General features: G+C 38.9%; 1 protein-coding gene across 12 annotated transcripts in view; it reads left to right on the top strand.

Moving 5' to 3' along the window:
* The window catches only part of REV1 (REV1 DNA directed polymerase), an 88634-nt gene that overhangs the window by 25848 nt on the left and 44786 nt on the right, over positions 1-18000 (top strand). For all 12 annotated transcript variants that reach the window (XR_004443922.1, XM_033239018.1, XM_033239019.1 and 9 more), the window contains 2 exons: positions 872-998; positions 13416-13584. Coding sequence is in view for 8 of the 12 variants with exons in the window: in XM_033239018.1 (XP_033094909.1) it covers positions 872-998; positions 13416-13584 (296 nt within the window). In the remaining 4 variants the exon portion in view is untranslated. The remainder of the gene's footprint in view (positions 1-871; positions 999-13415; positions 13585-18000) is intronic.

Below are 18000 nucleotides of genomic sequence, written 5' to 3'. Positions count from 1 at the left end.
TGTTGCCCAAGCTGGAGTGCAATAGCACAATCTCAGCTTTTTTGCAACCTCCACCTTCTGGGTTCAAGTGATTCTCCTGCCTCAGCCTCCCAAGTAGCTGGGATTACAGGCATGCGCCACCATGCCCGGCTAATTTTGTATTTTTAGTAGAGACGGGGTTTCACCATGTTGGTCAGGCTGATCTCGAACTCTCGACCTCAGGTGATCTGCCGTCCTTGGCCTCCCAAAGTGCTGGGATCACAGACGTGAGCCACTGTGCCCAGTTGGTATTATTATTATTGACCTAGCTTTTTTTAAAAGTAACTTTTATAATCATAAGAATGTAATAAAGTTAAAATGAGTTGATAGAGGGAAAGTTCTTCTTTGACCTACCTGTTTGTTTGTTTGTTTGTTTATTATTTTTTGAGATGGAGTCTTGCTCTGTCACCCAGGCTGGAGTGCAGTGGTGCCATCTTGGCTCACTGCCACCTCCACCTCCTGGGTTCAGGCAATTCTCCTGCCTCAGCCTCCTGAGTAGCTGGGATTACAGGCGCTGGGCACCGCACCTGGCTGATTTTTGTATTTTTAGTAGAGACAGGGTTTCACCATGTTGGCCAAGCTGGTCTCAAACTCTTGACCTCAGGTGATCCACTTGCCTCGGCCTCCCAACGGTGGCTCCTTACAGGTGTGAGCCACTGTACCTGGCCCAACCTTCCTGTTTTACTTACTGCCTTGCCTATGGTTTACGTTTATGAGGTCATCATTATGTTCTGATCACTAGCACAGAATAAGGTCCATTTATTTAGTTTTTAAAATATAGCTTTTATATTTTTCAAAAAAGGGGGGATTAAATGTAACCTTTGTGATTGGTTTACCTTTTCTTTAATTCTAGGGTGGGTATATGGCTGCCAAGGTCCAGAAATTGGAGGAACAATTTCGATCAGATGCTGCTGTGCAGAAGGATGGGACTTCATCTACAATTTTTAGTGGAGTTGCCATCTATGTTAATGGATACACAGGTTGAGTACTTTTTACTTAACCCTATTTTGGCATGTATTTTTATTAGGATTGAGAATGATTTGTTTTAAAATTCTATTTTTACTCATTTATTATAAATAAATGATTATAAGATGATAAAAAATAAATCATCTGCTTAGATACTTCTTTTTCCTTTCCATGTTGCTTTTACCTGCCGTTGTCTTTAACTTTTATCAAAGTACGTAGTTTCAGAAAGTCACATGAGGTTTAAAATGTGTAAGCTAACGGGGAAATTACTGCATATGGGTAGTAGGACTTGTAAACTGTGAGCCTCACTGTAGGTCCATTTCATTGGTAACTCTAGATGTCATTATCCATAGGTCCTTTAGGGTAGGGTGGTGTGTGGGTGTGTGTCAGTGTCAGATTTCCTAGAGAAGAATCTTTTACTCTCTTGTCTGGAGAAGAGTGTAAACTGCCAGCATTTGGGTCACCAAGCAGGGAAGGAAAGGACCTGAATTCTCACAGTTTAGCAAGTAAAATTTCACTTAATCTCTCTATTCATTTTTTCATTCCTGCCTCCTCCCCACCAGCTGTGCCTGTTGTCATTGAGTCCGGTATCTGGAGGGGGTAGTGTAGTCTTTATTCTTGGTGAACGAGGAAAGAAATCTGTGAATTATTTGTCTGTTGCACAGTTTCAAGGATGAATTTATCCACACATCCACTTTTGAAGGTGCCTGTGTCTTTATTTCATGACTTTCTCTTTGTTTTACTGGCAACAGGCAGCTTCTTTCTGAGCTTCCATATGGCCAGCTTCAGTTTTATCTTTCTCTGAACTGTAAAGTCATTTAGCACTTGTCTGTTAGTTATCAGGTTTTCTGCCTAACATTTTCTCTTTATTTTCTTGGGGATTCTTCTCCTTATTATCATTTCATTGTATTTTTTGAAGTGAATGGCTGTAAATATTTGTGTCAGTCTGTTGCATATTGCCCTGTCCCCTTCTCAGCTGGCTGATACCTGCTATCTTTCGGGTCTCCATGCCTCACTTCCCCTTGATAGTTTGACTCTTCCTACTGGTTTAGTTGACTTGTGCTCTTCTGGAGCTACGGCTGCCTGAGTGATTCTGCATCTTAGAGTTCTTTAGACCTTTCCTTAGTTGTGTGTTTACTGGACAAGAACTGGAGCTACATTTTCATCACTGTGTCCTTGGTACCTCTACAGTGACTGGACACAGTCATTCAGGACATATTTATTGACTTGGAGTTAAGTATTAATTAACTGGTACATTTATCTGGTTTAGTAAGAGAAGAGTGTGTTGCTTGTAATTAAGGGTTTTATTAGACATCATTGATGATGAGTTTAGTCTAAGAATGTCACCTCAAAATAAATGCTGGTATAGCATTGGAAAGTTCACATGCAGAAAGCTTGTAACTTTTCTCCGTAGGTAGGTATCCTGACAGATTCAAGCGCTGTGGACTTCTGAGATGCGCTATGAAAAATTAAAAATGTTAATGAAAACAGGTAGGCATTGCTTCTTATGTTAGCCAGTCATGGAAGTCTCCAGTTCAAGCGAGCACCCTTATTCACATAGGAGGAAGAAAAAGAGATTCTTTGTGTGAAGGAGGAAAAATGAATATTGCACTAATCACTTTTTTGATTGAGAATCTGGATTTCTTTTTTTTTTTTTTTTTTTGAGGCGGAGTCTCGCTTTGTCACCCGGACTGGAGTGCAGTGGCCGGATCTCAGCTCACTGCAAGCCCCGCCTCCCGGGTTTACGCCATTCTCCTGCCTCAGCCTCCCAAGTAGCTGGGACTACAGGCGCCTGCCACCTCGCCCGGCTAGTTTTTTTTTTGTATTTTTAGTAGAGACGGGGTTTCACCGTGTTAGCCAGGATGGTCTCGATCTCCTGACCTTGTGATCCGCCCGTCTCGGCCTCCCAAAGTGCTGGGATTACAGGCTTGAGCCACCGCGCCCGGCCGAGAATCTGGATTTCTAAATCTGCTTTTATCACTAATTTTTGTAACTGTAAAACATTTTCTGTTTGGATCTATTATCTCTATCCTTTTCTGTAGGATAGAGATGATATTTTTGCTCTCGTTATTAAGATTTCATTATAATTGTACAAATAAAGTTCCATTATGCTGAATTTCACAGAGACATCCAAACTGTGGTGCTATAAAATAACTGTATTTTTAGAAAAATTCAGTTTTAGTGAATACAACTTTATAGATAAAACAGCATTAACAATTAGCAAGTTAAGAATGACTCTTTAGATGCAGTAAGACAAGTTGGGGGTGCTATTTTGTTTTTATCTTTATTTCACAGTTTGAGGCGTACTGGTCAGCTATTTTGTAGAATGCCTTATATATATATATATATATATGTATGTATGTATGTATTTTTTTTTTAATTATATCATCTGTCTTCTCCATTAGCATGTAAGCACCAAAGCTACAGGCTTTGTCAGTTTTGTTCATTGCTATTGTGAAAGAAAGTTCTCAGACCGGGCACGGTGGCTCATGCCTATAATCCCAACACTTTGGGAGGCTGAAGCGGGTGGATCACAAGGTCAAGAGATCGAGAGCATCCTGGCCAACATGATGAAACCCCATCTCTACTAAAAATACAAAAATTAGCTGGGCGTGGTGATGCGTGCCTGTAGTCCCAGCTACTCGGGAGGCTGAGACATGAGAATCGCTTGAACCCGGGAGGTGGAGGTTGAAGTGAGGCAAGATTGCGCCAGTGCACTCCAGCCTGGCGACGGAGTGAGACTCTCTCTCAAAAAAAGAAAATAGAAAGTTATCTGAAAAGGAATTTGGAGGAAAGAGACTTCATTCCAGTGAACAGTTTGCAAACCTGGGAGTTGCAGCTTTCACTGTAAAAGAAGGTGTGGTCCTTTCTTGTTGATTCTTAACCCTGCTCCACGCAGACTTTAATAATCCAAGTTTTCTTGATTCCTTTAAAGCTCCCAGTTCTGCCATCTGAGCCTCTCATGATTTCGTGGTCCCTGTCCCTTCCAACCCAGTTAACTTTGAACTTGAACTTGGAGAGAAGACCCTCTGATAGTTCACCTATCAACCTATTCGTCCCTCCACCTGGACCCAAAAATGTTTTTTGCTTGTTAAGATTGACTTCTTTGCCTTCTATCCTTTTTGTTTGTTTTGTTTGTTTCTTTGTTTTGAGATAGGGTCTCCCTCTGTCACCCAGGCTGTAGTGCAGTGGCACTATCACAGCTCACTGCAGCTTCAACATCAGGTTCAAGCCACCCTCTCTCCTCAGGCTCCCAAGTAGCTAGGACCTCAAGTGTGTACCACTATGGCCAACTAATTTTTAAATTTTTTATAGAGGTGAAGTCTTGCTGTATTTCCCAGGCTGATCTGAAACTCCTAGGCTCAAGCGATTCTTCTGCCTCAGCCTCCCAAAGTGTCAAGATTACAGGTATGGGCCACCATGCCTGGCCCATCCATTTTTTAAATTAAATTTTTTTTTTTTAGATAATTGTAGATTCACTTGCAGTTGTAAGACATAGCACACAGTGATACTGTGAACCCTTTACCCAGTTTCCCCAAATGGTAACATCTAATAAACTAGCAAACTAGTATATTAACTAATATACAGAACATTTCCACACTACAAAGGTCTTTCATGTTACTCTTTTATGGTCACACCCACTTCTGTTCTCTGCCTTTCCTTAACTCCTGGCAACCACTAATCTGGTCTCCATTTTTATAATTTTGTCATTTCAAGAATGTTATATAAATAAAACATACAGTATATAACCTTTTGGGATTGGCTTTTTTCACTGAGCATAAATTGTCAGGTCATCAAAATTGTTGCCTTTTTATTGTTCAGTTATATTTCATAGTGTGGATGTGTATGTTAACCTTTCATCCGTTGGGGACATCTGAGTTATTTCTTGGTAGGCTATGAACATTTGTGTATGAGTTTTTGTATGAATACAAGAGTACAGTTGTTGCTTCCCGTAATAGTTACGTCTTTAGTTTTTGTAAGAAACTGCCAAACTGTTACCCAAAGTGGTTATACTGTTTTATACTCCCACTAGCCTTGTATGAGGGATAAACTTTCTTTGCATCCTTGCCAGCATTTAGTGGTTTTCATTTTATCCATTTTAATAGATGGTGTTGTATCTCTTTTTGATTTTAAGTTGCATTTGCCTGGTGGCTAATAATGTTGAACATTCTTTCATGTGTTTATTTCTCATCTTTACATCATCATTGGTGAAACGTTTGTTCATGTTTTTTTTGCCCATTTTCTAATTGGATTTAATATTTTTTACTGTTTAGTTTTAAGATTTCCTTACATATTCTAGATACTACTGCTTTGTCATAAAAGTGGTTTGCAGATATTTTCCCCCAGTCTAGTTTTTCATCCTCTTGAAATGGTCTTTTGCAGAACAGGGTTTTTAATTTTGATGAGATCTGATACGTCGATCTTTCCTTTTACGGATTGTGCTTGCAAGTCTAAGAACTTGTCGCTTTGGTGCTAGATCCCAAATATTTTCTTCTTTATTTTTAAATTCTATAGTTTTATGTTTTACATTGAAGTTCGTGTTTCATTTTGAGGTTTTAACATATTGTGTGTGTGTGTGTGTGTGTGTGTGTGTGTGTGTTTCTGATTGTTTCAGCACAGTCAGTTGGGCATATTTGGGTGGATCTGTTTCTGGGTTCTCTGTTCTCTTCCATTTATGTTTGTGTCTGTTCCTTCACCAGTACCACACTATATCAAATACTGTACCTATGTGGTAAGCCTTGATATCAGGTAGAGTGATTGCTTTCACTTGTTTCTTCTTTGTCAAGATAGTTCTGGCTATTCTAGGACCTATGCCTCTCTTTTTTTTTTTTTTCTTGAGACAGGGTATCACTTTGTCACCCAGGCTGGAGTACAGTGGCGTGATCTCAGCTTACTGCACCCTCTGAGCCTCCCTGGCTCAAGCGATTCTTGTGCTTCAGCTACCCGAGTAGCTGGGATTACAGGCACATGACATGACGCCCTGCTCATTTTTTGTGTGTTTTTAGTAGAGATGGGGTTTCGCTATGTTGGCCAGGCTGGTCTCGAACTCCTGACCTCAGGTGATTTGCTTGCCTTGACCTCCCAGAGTGCTGGGATTACAGGCATGAGCCAGTGCACCTGACTTGTATAAATGTTAAAATAAGTCATTTATCTACAAAATACCTTGCTGGGATTTTGATAGGAATTACATTAAACCTGTAGATCAGTTCGGGGAGAATTGGCACCTTTACTGTGTTGAGTTTTCTAGTTTACAGACCTTACATCCCATTTTATTTTACTTTAGTTGATTGAACAGATATATTTTGGATGCTGCTTGTGGGTTAGGAACTTATGTTTGAAAAGAGATAGCAGTTGATGGAGAATGTAGATTTTGTGATGAAAAAGTAGTCTCTAAGCCTTAGACATGAACAGAGGAAGGTGAGTGCCAACACAGAAGAGAGGAAACAGTTGCCTTTGGGAGTGGCAGTGAATACTTCATAAAGGAATTGAAATGTTTAGTGTGGTCTTAGATAAACAGGCATTTTCCAAATGAAAATGGGGAAAGACATTCTAGTCCTAATTCTAACCTACATTTTCAGCCTCATGTTCTTAAATTTTGCTCAACAAGATTACTCTGATATTCTAGATTTGTCTTTTTACTTTTACAGTTCTGTATTTCTGTTTGTTCATTTGCTTCTGAGGAAAAACTCCTTCCCTCCTCACTTTTGTGAACTGGAATTATATTCATTCATTAAGATCCAGATAAAGTTAGGTTTTGCCTCCTTCCCTGTCTAAGCCAGTCCATAGTAGTAGTATTTTATATATAGAGATACATAGTTCATAGCATTATTGCTAGAAACATTTATTTTGACACCTGGTTTTTGTCTTGTGTTGTTAGGTCTTAATTCTATATTAAGTTCTTTGGCGTTAGGAAGCCTGTTTTATGTGTAGTAATCCTTTGCCAAACATGGATTAGAGATAACACCTCAGGGCCTTAAATTTGCTGTTCCTTCTGCTTCCTCAGGTCTTCATCATTCACATCTCTGCTCAAATGTTACCTTTATACGAGACCGTCCCTGACTTCGCCTATCTAAAACAGGTGTACTTTGCCCTCCAGTCGCTCTCTAACCCTTTATCTAACTACTTCTTCATTGCATTTATTTGCACGTAAAATGGTATTACTTGCATGACTGGCTTTTGTCTCCTCCGTGGAATACAAGTGCTATCACGGGGCACAGACTTGAGTCTTGTTCATTGCCGTATCTCCAGCGCCTAGAACCTTGCCTGGCACATTGTAGATGCTCAATAAACATTAGTTGAGTGAATAAATAAATAACAGGTTTTGTATTTGTACATCAGAATGTTAAAATATTTTCACTCAGATGCTAAGTCAACTCAGTCTTAAGGAATGGGCCACATTTGAGGCCTGAATTGTAATCTCTGGGAGGGAGGCTCTGGGCATGTTTATTTTTGTGAAGCTGCCTGGGGGAGTCAGTGCTTCAGACCTAGTGGACAGTGGTTGCACTCTACTTGTGTGAGATTGGGACAGTTCATATGGAAAGAGGTGTTCAGGTTATTTTCTGCTTCCTTTAGTACGTGGGTAAAAGACCAGGTCTATTGATTTTGGCATTGCTGAAGTTTGTGAAAAAGCAGATGGGGCAGGTGACAGGGCGGACAAGTACTTTAGCACAATTCATAAATGAAACAAGGGAATATGCAAGTGTAACAGACTTACATTTCAAGTGATAGGGATTTGTTTGAAAGCTGACAGCTTGCATGAATGTTTTCTAAACATACAAATGTGGTGATTCAGGAGAGGATTCTCTTTAATGTTGACAAGTCTGAATTTTTGGAAATAAATGCCTCCCAGATACTATTTTGTATGGATATATATCTCTCCTTCCATTTCCTGTAAGACTCTGATCCTGTAGATCAGAGATGGAGGAATTGAACCTCTGACATAGGAGAAGACTTACTGTATTAATTTTTGCCACCTCCTGTAATTTTGCCTAGTACCTAATGTGAAATTTGCACCTAGTTGGTACTCAAAGATTTGTTCCCTAAGCATTTGAAACTTTTCTTCAGTTTTTGTTTGGCTGAGTGTATCTGTGGCTTCTAGTTGATTGTGGTGACTTTGTTGGTAAGTCTGAGGTAGTTAGGGGAGAGAAGAGTCAGAGAGTAAGTATCACTGCTGCAGAAACTGAGGGACAGGATTCCAAAGACAGAAGGGTGTGCACAGTAAGTTTTCTCTGTTTCCTCATCAATAAGGTATCTTTTCTAATTCATAAGATTGTGAAACTCAGATGAAGTGATGATGGTCTTGCTATGGTAGGACCAAAGGAGGTATAAGCAGCTATTCACCTCACTTTTTTCTGTGATTTATATAGCACAGCCAACAATTAAGTTCTTTGGATATGCAGGCTGAAATGGTGCTTATAGTAAATGTTTTCTCAATAGGAATCTAGCTAGAAAGCTTTTGTGCAAGATTTAAAATTTTTGTTTATAGAATTTGTTTTAACCAGTTGAGCAACACTTTCTATAGGCTGGACCTACAGACATGAAAGTGGTCTTCATATGACTGCTTTGATGTTAGGTGGTGGCATTTGCTGTTGTGACATTTTACTTGTAGAGCTTTAGACCTAAATGTGGGCTAAATTGTGGTCCTTGTATATGGCTTTTACTTTTACTGTGCTTTCTATTGTCTGTCCCTATGTCTGGTTTTAGTTAAACCTCAAATTTAGTTGCATATAGAATGTTCTGCAAAATAAAACTAATAGTAGGAGTATTGTGGAATTTTATTTATTTATTTATTTAAGATAAACTCTGTCGCCCAGGCTAGAGTGCAGTGGACTGATCGTTAGCTCACTGTGGCCCCAAACTCCTGAGCTCAAGGGATCTTCCTGCCTTAGCCTTCTGAGTAGCTGGGACTAGAGGTGTGTGCCACCACACCTGGCTAATTTTTGGATTTTTTTTGTTTTTTGAGATGGAGTTTCACTCTTGTTGCCCAGGCTGGAGTGCAATGGTGCGATCTTGGCTCACTGCAACCTCTGCCACCCAGGTTCCGGTGATTCTCCTGCCTCAGCCTCCCAAGTAGCTGGAGTTACAGGCACATGCCACCACATCCAGATAATTTTGTATTTTTAGTAGTGACGGGGTTTCTCCATGTTTGTCAGACTTGGTCTTGAACTCCTGATCTCAGAGGATCCACCTGCCTTGGCCTCCCAAAGTGCTGGGATTACAGGCTTGAGTCACTGTGCCCAGCCTGTTTTGTTTGTTTTTTGTTTTTGTTTTTGATTTTTTGGGGAATTTTTTTTTTTTTAATTCGGGATATTGCTGTGTTGCCTAGGTTGGTCTCAAACTCATGGCCTCAAATAATCCTCCTGCCTCAGCCTCTCAAATCTTTCAGATTACAAGCATGAACCAGGAGATCGAGGTTATAGTGAGCTATGATAGAGCCATTGCAGTCTAGCCTGGGTGACAGAGCCAGACCCTGTCTCTAAGTAAAAAATAAAAATGAACAATGAAGAGAAAAGTACTCACTGTAACATTTTAAAACAGTGACATCAATTGTAAAAATTTGGAGGATAGAATTTCCCTGAATCTAGTTTTGTTTTGTTTAGATTTTTTTTTTTTTTTTTTTTTTTTTTTGAGACAGAGCCCTGCTCTGTTGCCCAGGCTGGAGTGCAGTGGCATGATCTTGTCTCACTGCAACCTCCGCTTCCCGAGTTCAAGGGATTCTCCTGCCTCAGCCTCCCAAGTAGCTGGGACTACAGGCGCATGCCACCGTGCCCAGCTAATTTTTGTATTTTTAGTAGAGATGGGGTTTCACCATGTTGGCCAGGATGGTCTCAATCTCTTGATCTCGTGATCTGCCGCCTTGGCCTCGCAGAGTGCTGGGATTACAGGCGTGAGCCACTGCACCTGGCCACATAACTTTTACTAAATGCAAGATACTTTTCTCAGTAATTTATAATTTTTAGCTCTTAATTCCCACAGAAGTCCTTTGAGACACTATTATTATCCCCAATTTACATGTGAGGAAACTGAAGTTCGGAGAAGTTAAATAACTTGCCTAAAATCCACGTAACTAGCAAGTGATGGAGCCGGGATTTCACCTTAGTCATTCCCGCTTTGGAGTCTGTCCTCTTAATACATTGTATGGCCTCTCTGATTTGTAAGTGAGTGAATAAGTGTTTTGAGATTTTAAGTATTGATACCACTTGTACTCCACTTTCGCTGGAGGATGGATTCTAGGCAGGAGTCTGATGCATTGAGGATGTTAATGAATTGAGCACCCGCTTTGTGTCAGGGATATGAAAGTGCTTGACAGACAAGGTTCCTGCCTTCAAAGAGCATATGTTTCGGGGGGAATCTGACAGTAAACAAGTAAACAAACAGACATGGTAATTTCATGGTAACAGAGTATCAGTGCTATGGAGAAAGTTAACTGTTACAGTACATTGCAGGGATGGGTTCTGTAGGCAGTTTGTCACACAGTGTTTAATGTCATAGCTTTCATGGTTGGATATTATCTCCCCTTTTTTTTTCTTTTTTCCATTTATTTCTTTTCTTTTTTTGTTTTGTTTTTTTTATACTGGCTCTGGCTCTGTCACCCAGGCTGGAGTGCAGTGGTGCAATCTCAGCTTACTACAAACTCTGCCTCTGGCTCAAAGTATCCACCTCAGACTCCCTAGTAGCTGGGACTACAGGCACACACCACCACCCCTGGTTAATTTTTTCCCATATTTTGTAGAGATAGGGTCTCACTTTGTTGCCCAGGCTGGTCTTGAATTCCAGAGCTCAAGCAGTCTGCCCGCCTTGGCCTCCCAAAGTGCTGGAATTACAGATATGAGCCACTGTGCTTGACTCTCAATGTTTTTTTTCTAATTAACCCATCTGCTGAATTAAAGGAGAGTGTAAAATACAAAAATGAATTTATTATGCAAATCTGCAGTTATCGTGTATGTTCCTTTGGACTTGTAATAAGGAAGTATGTTCTAGTATTGAAGAAATAGAACCAGAGAGAAATACTGCTCTAAAAATTAAAAAAAAACAAAATAGGGTAGCTTCCAGCTACCATACACGCCAAGAGTTAGCATGCCAGGCTGTTGGGCCTGACAAAGTGGTCCCTGGCCGCTGTCCATAGTGCACTATTGGCAGGTCTGTTGTTGTTGAAGCTTTGGGCCACCATGTGCCAGCCTATGTATGTTGTCTTCTGTCATTTTTTTTTTTTTTTTTTTTTTGTAGAATCTAGGGCAGGATCCTGAGGTCATATACATTACTCGAAAGGAGTTCTAGTGTGATCGTAATTTATAACAACAGCAGTTTTCATGTTGAGTGCCTTCTACGTACATGCCAGACTCATTTCATGGTGACAGCTTTGTTTATGGAGAAAGAGGAGAAAGCCTAAAGAAGTTAAACAACTTCTCCAAAGTCACACAACTCAGAAGTGTGAAAACTAAGATTAAGCTCAGTTCAGTCTTATTCCATAGTTTATATGATCTTACCTTTTAACTAGATTGGTTTTCATGCACCACTTCACACTGAAGAATATGTAAGAGCTTTCAAAAGTGAACTTCAGAGAGCCCTCTTCACTTCATCCAGTAGAAGGGCAATGTATTTTCCAGTTCCAAATTTCTGGAGTAATTAGTTTTCAAAGGGCAGCTAGTAGAGGGGGGAGTACTTTATGAGTATGTATATGGAAAGTTAATGTGTTTTGACATGTCTTTTTATTTGGTAAAGGACAGCCATTTTCTCTTTAAGTCATTAAATAGAATTAGTTTAGGAAAGTTACAGATTAACTTGCAAATTAATTTTTTAGATTTCTGTGACTTCATTGGATTTGGTGCCCATATTAATGCATTATAATATAGCCTTTAATTTGATATTTCTCACTGTTACTTTATAAGATCAGCCAGCTTCTTTAATATTAGATTTCCACTGTTTTACTTTAAATCACTCTGATGCTATAGTTCAGTTTTTAACTTAACCTTAACCCTGAAAACTTCCATTATTAATTTTGAATTCATTTTGTTTAAAAGGATGCTTTTAAATCTCTTCGTATGACATGCCCAGTTTGGTAGCTACTAGTAACATGCGTTAAGCGCTTGAAATACAGCTATTCTAAATTGAGATGTGTCGTAAATGTAAAATACGCACTGGATTCCAGAGATTTAAGAATAAAATAGAATGTAAAAATCTTGTATTTTTTCTATTGATTACATGTTGAAATAATATTTTGGATATATTGGGTTAAATAAAATTAATTTCACCTTTTCACTGTAATGAGGTTACTAGAAAATTTTTTATAATGTGGCTTGCATTATATTTTCTGCTGAATAGTGCTAATATTTGTAATCAGTAATGTCAAATTCTGTGCTGTAAAATTTAGACAAACCTAGTATGTCTGTATGTGCTGTTTTTTATCTTCTAGAAACTAAAGCTCACCTAATTATTGTCATAATGAAAATGTTTATTTAAATACTTGGACCTATATTGCTTGGGATTAAGCTTGGGATAAGCCACATGTGGAAACTCCTGGGTACAGCTGTTGTTAGGGGAGGTGTGAGTTAGAGCATTCATTAAGATGATAGGTGAAAGGAAGAGAACAGTGATGATTAATGTGATGCTAATAATGCAGGTCATAATATGACTTTAGTGAATCAGACATTTCTTTTTAGGGGGAAGCATAAGTCACATTGCTTCTTTAAAATATTTTCTTAAAATATTTCCAGTATTTAAGACATTTAAGGTATTTTCTGTAGTGTTATTAAGAATAAATCATTTGAAACAAAATTGAAGAAAAAAATGGGGTGTCTTGGTTTGCAGTCTTTTTTGTATTGCTGGACTTTATTTTTTGGCCTTTATGAAATTTCATATTAGGGAACTGGATATTTACTATTCGATTAAGTTTTAAGATATTTTCTTAAATAAAAATAAAAATCATAAAGCTTTCTAGAAGTAAAATCTAATAAGCCCTACAGTAAGTCTCCTTTATAGTAAGTATGAGTAAGTATTATTTATCTGACTCCTCTTGTATAGTCTGGAGGAGCTGAAGGATTAGTCTTTGTAAAATGATTCATAAATGGGTTTATAGTTAATTTTTATAAACAATATCAAGGTCATATGCTAAGTAACGTCAAAAATGTAAAAATATCTGTTCTGTTATTAGTGTTTGGTTCATTACTTGAGGTCCCTATTTGCTCTGCTAGGCACTTCTTAGATGTTTTTGTATTAGTTGGCTGTCTGGCAGCTAGGGAAGGAGGATGTACTAAAGCAACATAGCTTTCTCACTTTGTAATTTACCTCCCAGCTTTGTTTACCTGGCAGCACAGCCAAGGAGAAGGTGAACCAATGACATTCTTAAAGTTGACCTATTAAAGGAGTTATTCACTAGGGTTCTACTTTCTTACACGTAAGACTCTTAATATATTTTAATATAAATTTTGCAGATCCTTCTGCTGAGGAATTGAGAAAACTAATGATGTTGCATGGAGGTCAATACCATGTATATTATTCCAGATCTAAAACAACACATATTATTGCCACAAATCTTCCCAATGCCAAAATTAAAGAATTAAAGGGGGAAAAAGTAATTCGACCAGAATGGATTGTGGAAAGGTAAGTTTAATTTTTTATTAAATTTAATTAATACGTTTTTAAAATTGGAATACTATTTATTTATTTATTTATTTGAGACAGGGTCTCGCTTTGTTGCCCAGGCTAGAGTGCAGTGGTGTGATCACTGCTCACTGAAGCCTCCACCTCCCAGGCCCAAACAACCCTTCCACTTCAGCCTCCTGAGTAGCTGGGACCACACGCATGCGCCACCACACCTAGCTGATTTTTTGTATTTTTTGTAGAGATGGGTTTCACCGTGTTGCCCAGACTGGTCTCAAACTCAAGCAGTCCTCCAGCCTTGGCCTCCCAAAGTGCTGGAACTATAACCAGTGTGCCTGGCCTTTTTATTTCTTTTATAAGTATGTAACTAATGTATTGCCTCCTAATTGACAGGGTGAAAAATAATGTCTTAACACTACCCTTTAACCTCATGTTGATAATACTATAGCCTAGGATTTGGCATCCTAATAAAAGTAGCAATTTAATGTTTTTGCCAGGAGTTAGGGGTGGTGACTCAGGAAGGTGTCAGGAAGCAGTTATTGGAGAAGGTGGATCAAGCATGTTATTCAACAAATATATGTGCACGTCCTATAGACTAGGCAGTGTTCTGTGTTCTTGGGAAATAACAGTGAACAAAGCAAAGATCCCTTCACTACCTCATGGAGTTTATATTCTGTTGGGAGAGAAAGAATGAGTAATGTATGAGTAAATTATACCATGTTGCCTATTACATGGGTTTTTAGCATATTAATACATCAAGATAATGTGGACTTAGAATGCTAGGAGTAGGGGAAAAGGAGGGAGTACAGTTTGCAGTATTATTTACTGTTTTTTAATGATTATATTGTGGTTTCTCTGCTGTCGGTTTGGAAATGATAATTGTAAATCAGTGGTGGCCATTCATACTGACTTCCTAAGTTTAAATATGTTATCTGAAACCTTGGGGATGAGCCAAAACTTAAGTGGTTTATATTTTTAAATGACATGAGGTATACAATACATATGAGCAATTGCTGATTATTATAAAGATAGAATTAAAATAGTAATTTTATGTATGGATAGATTATAATCAGTATATGAGAAACTGCTTATCTTTTTAAGTCAGTTGTTGAATATTTTTTCTGGTTCTTTTACTAATTATAACACCCTCCATTAACTGTTCCACAAGTTATGTATTAACTCAGTTCTTTTGTATAGTGTATTTAGCTGCATAAATTCACGGAGAAGCAACATGGTGGAAAAGGCTGCACCTGGGCTCTGGAGACATTCTTAGCTTCACATCCAAACTCGGCAGTCCAGTATCCATGTAACCTGGTATAATTTTAGAAACTTTATGCTTGGCCGGGTGTGGTGGCTCACGCCTGTAATCCTAGCACTTTGGGAGGCCGAGGTGGGCGGAGACCAGCTTGGCCAACATGGTGAAACCCCGTCTGTACTAAAAATACAATTAGTTGGGGGTGGGGGGCGGTGGTTGGCTTACGCCTGTAATCCCAGTTACTTGGGAGGCTGAGGCAGGAGAATCACTTGAACCCAGGAGATGGGAGGCTCCATGAGCTGAGATGGCACCACTGCACCAGCCTGGGTGACAGAGAAAGACTCCGTCTCAGGAAAAAGGAAAAAAAAAAAGAACTTTATGCAGTCACTCAGAACCTTGTTTCCTCATTTGTGAAAGAAGGCTAATATCTACCTGCTGTGGTTATGTGAGAAATAAAAATTGTTTGTACAACCTGGCACAGTGCCTGGCATGTTGTAGAGGTGTAATATATAAGAAGTTCCCGTTACTATTTTATTTTTATTCTGTAACATTAGCAATTAGAAAATTCCAAAAATTCAGAAGTATATTACTACCTCTAGAAAGTCAAATATATTGGCTGGGCACGGTGGCTTACACCTTTAATCCCAGCACTTTGGGAGGCCAGTGCAGGCGGATCACGAGGTCAAGAGATCGAGACCATCCTGGCCAACTTGGTGAAACCCTGTCTCTATTAAAAATACAAAATTAGCTGGGCGTGGTGGCGCGTGCCTGTAGTCCCAGCTACTCGAGAGGCTGAGGCAGGAGAATTGCTTGAACCTGGGAGGTGGAGGTTGCAGTGAGCCAAAGGTTACAATGAGCCAAGATTGCATTACTGCACTCCAGCCTGGCGACAGAGCAAGACTCTGTGTCAGAACAAAACAAAAAAAAAGAAGTCAAATATATTTTGCATATTAAGAATTTTTTAAACTTTGAGGGATAAAGTCAAAGGCTCATCCCTATAACATCCTACTGATTCCTTTCTTTACACTGTGATCTCATGACCTAACCACTGTCTATCAGTGATATAGTATTGATTAAAATGGCTTTTAGGGATGTGTCTCTTCAGAGGACTTGTTCTCAGTATATGAAGTTGGATCACTCAGAGTTGAGCTGTGTTGTCACTAGAGCTAGAGTTTTTATCTGGGAGCAGTAGTTAGCTTTGGAGGGAATGGGGGATTTCTGTGAACAGGAGGAGAGTCGAGGGGAAAGGGCTGTTGCTGGAGGGTTTTGATTTATGTAGAAAATGGTGTTTTCCAGCCGGGTGCGGTAGCTCACACTTGTAATCCCACCACTTTGGGAGGCCGAGGTGGGTGGATCACAAGGTCAGGAGTTCAAGACCAGCCTGGCCAATATGGTGAAAGCCTGTCTCTACTAAAAATACAAAAATTAGCCAGGCGTGGTGGTGGGTGCCTATAATCCCATCCACTCAGGAGGCTGAGACAGGAGAATTGCTTGAACCTGGGAGGTGGAGGTTGCAGTGAGCCGAGATCACGCCACTACACTCCAGCCTGGGTGACAGAGTGAGACTCCATCTCAAAAAAAAAAAAAGAAAAGAAAATGCTGTTTTCCATTACAGTTGAGTTTTTTGCATGTTTTCTTTTTGCCAAATGCAGCTAGGGAGATAATAAGATAGAAAAAGCAACTTAGATAATACATTTTAAAATTCACTTTAATGGATTTTATCTTAGTGTGGACTGAGGCTTAATCGTTTGTCTTTAAGAGTGACTTTGGACAGCATGATGGTATATCCTATTGGCCTCATTTTGTATTTGAGGAGACAGGGCCAGTAGGGTTCACTGACTTGCCCAAGAACAGAGTACGTTTTAGAGTCCAGGTGTTCTGAATCCTGTCTGTGTCCTCCTTTACCATTAGATTAAGCTTGTTATAGATGGCCCATGGGGAAATGGATCAGTGTTGGCATATGTCTTAAATGCCAGGAGTCCATTATGTCATTGTAACATGGAATCCTTTTGGTTAAATTATGGCACTGTTTTTATTCACACTCTAATCCCTGGTTGATCCCTTCTTAGCTGTGTTTTAATGAGATTTTATTATACTTAAAAATACATACTATTCTGAATAATTAGTTTTTGTTTTTATTCGAGCAGTTTGAAAAGAAACTGCCACTTCTAAGTACGTGGGGTGTTGCTTTCATTTCAGTTCCCTGATGTCTGTATGTCAGCAGAACTGAGTTAATGTAGGCATAATCATTGTATTACAGGGCCCTGACTTTGAAGAGGCAAGGGAGTCCTTTAATGAGGAGCCTGTGTACATTTAAAGTCTGAAATTATTTTACTAAACCCTTTGTTTTGTAAATCTCAAACTTGTACATGTATTGAAAGTACAATTGTATAAGAAAGTGTATTGAAAGTAATGGTTTTAAAAATTTTTGTCACAGTCTTTGTCTTGAGATAATTTTACATTGAAATTTGAAATGTGGAATAGATGAGAAGCTGCTATGACATACCCCACTGGCCCATCAAGCTTGAGGAGTGTCATGGAGCGTAATTTAAAAATATTGTCCTAAGTTACTACAGATTGTTCTTGTTTTTGTTGTTTTTGATTTTGTGTTGATCCTTGTAGATTGAGAACCTCGTAGCTTGGGCTTTTTATATTTGTATATCCTGTGTTAGATGGTCACGTAGATCTGTTGGGAGTTGCGACAGAATGATAATTTATTGTTCCAGTTCATGCCAACTCAATGGGATCTACTAGTAGGACTTTCAGTTTATCTTTTCTTTCTAAATTCCCAAACCATTTACGTTTGTCAGGTGCTTACATATGAGCCAAAACTTTGGTGTCTAATTACATTCAGTGTAAATATTAGAGTGCTTATTCAACTCATTTAAATAAAAATTGATTGCAATTTTATCTCTCATTAGTTTTTTTTGCCATTCCTTGTGTTTTATTTTGTTCTGCCTGAACACAGAGGCTATAGAACAAAACAAGAGTAAGACTTCCCAAAATAGGTGAATATTTCACTTGGTATGACTGTGTTTTGGTTCATTGTATAGAATGTAAACTCTTTCATATATATATCTCAGAATATAGTTTCAATGTACATGAAAAAACTCAGTGTATAAGGAAACCGTGTGGTATTATCTTTTGGATAAAGATGGATT

Source organism: Trachypithecus francoisi, unplaced genomic scaffold (assembly GCF_009764315.1).
Source record: "Trachypithecus francoisi isolate TF-2019V2 unplaced genomic scaffold, Tfra_2.0 Lachesis_group17, whole genome shotgun sequence".
In the NCBI taxonomy this organism is placed as follows: domain Eukaryota; kingdom Metazoa; phylum Chordata; class Mammalia; order Primates; family Cercopithecidae; genus Trachypithecus; species Trachypithecus francoisi.
This window is presented reverse-complemented; position numbering and strand designations above follow the sequence as displayed.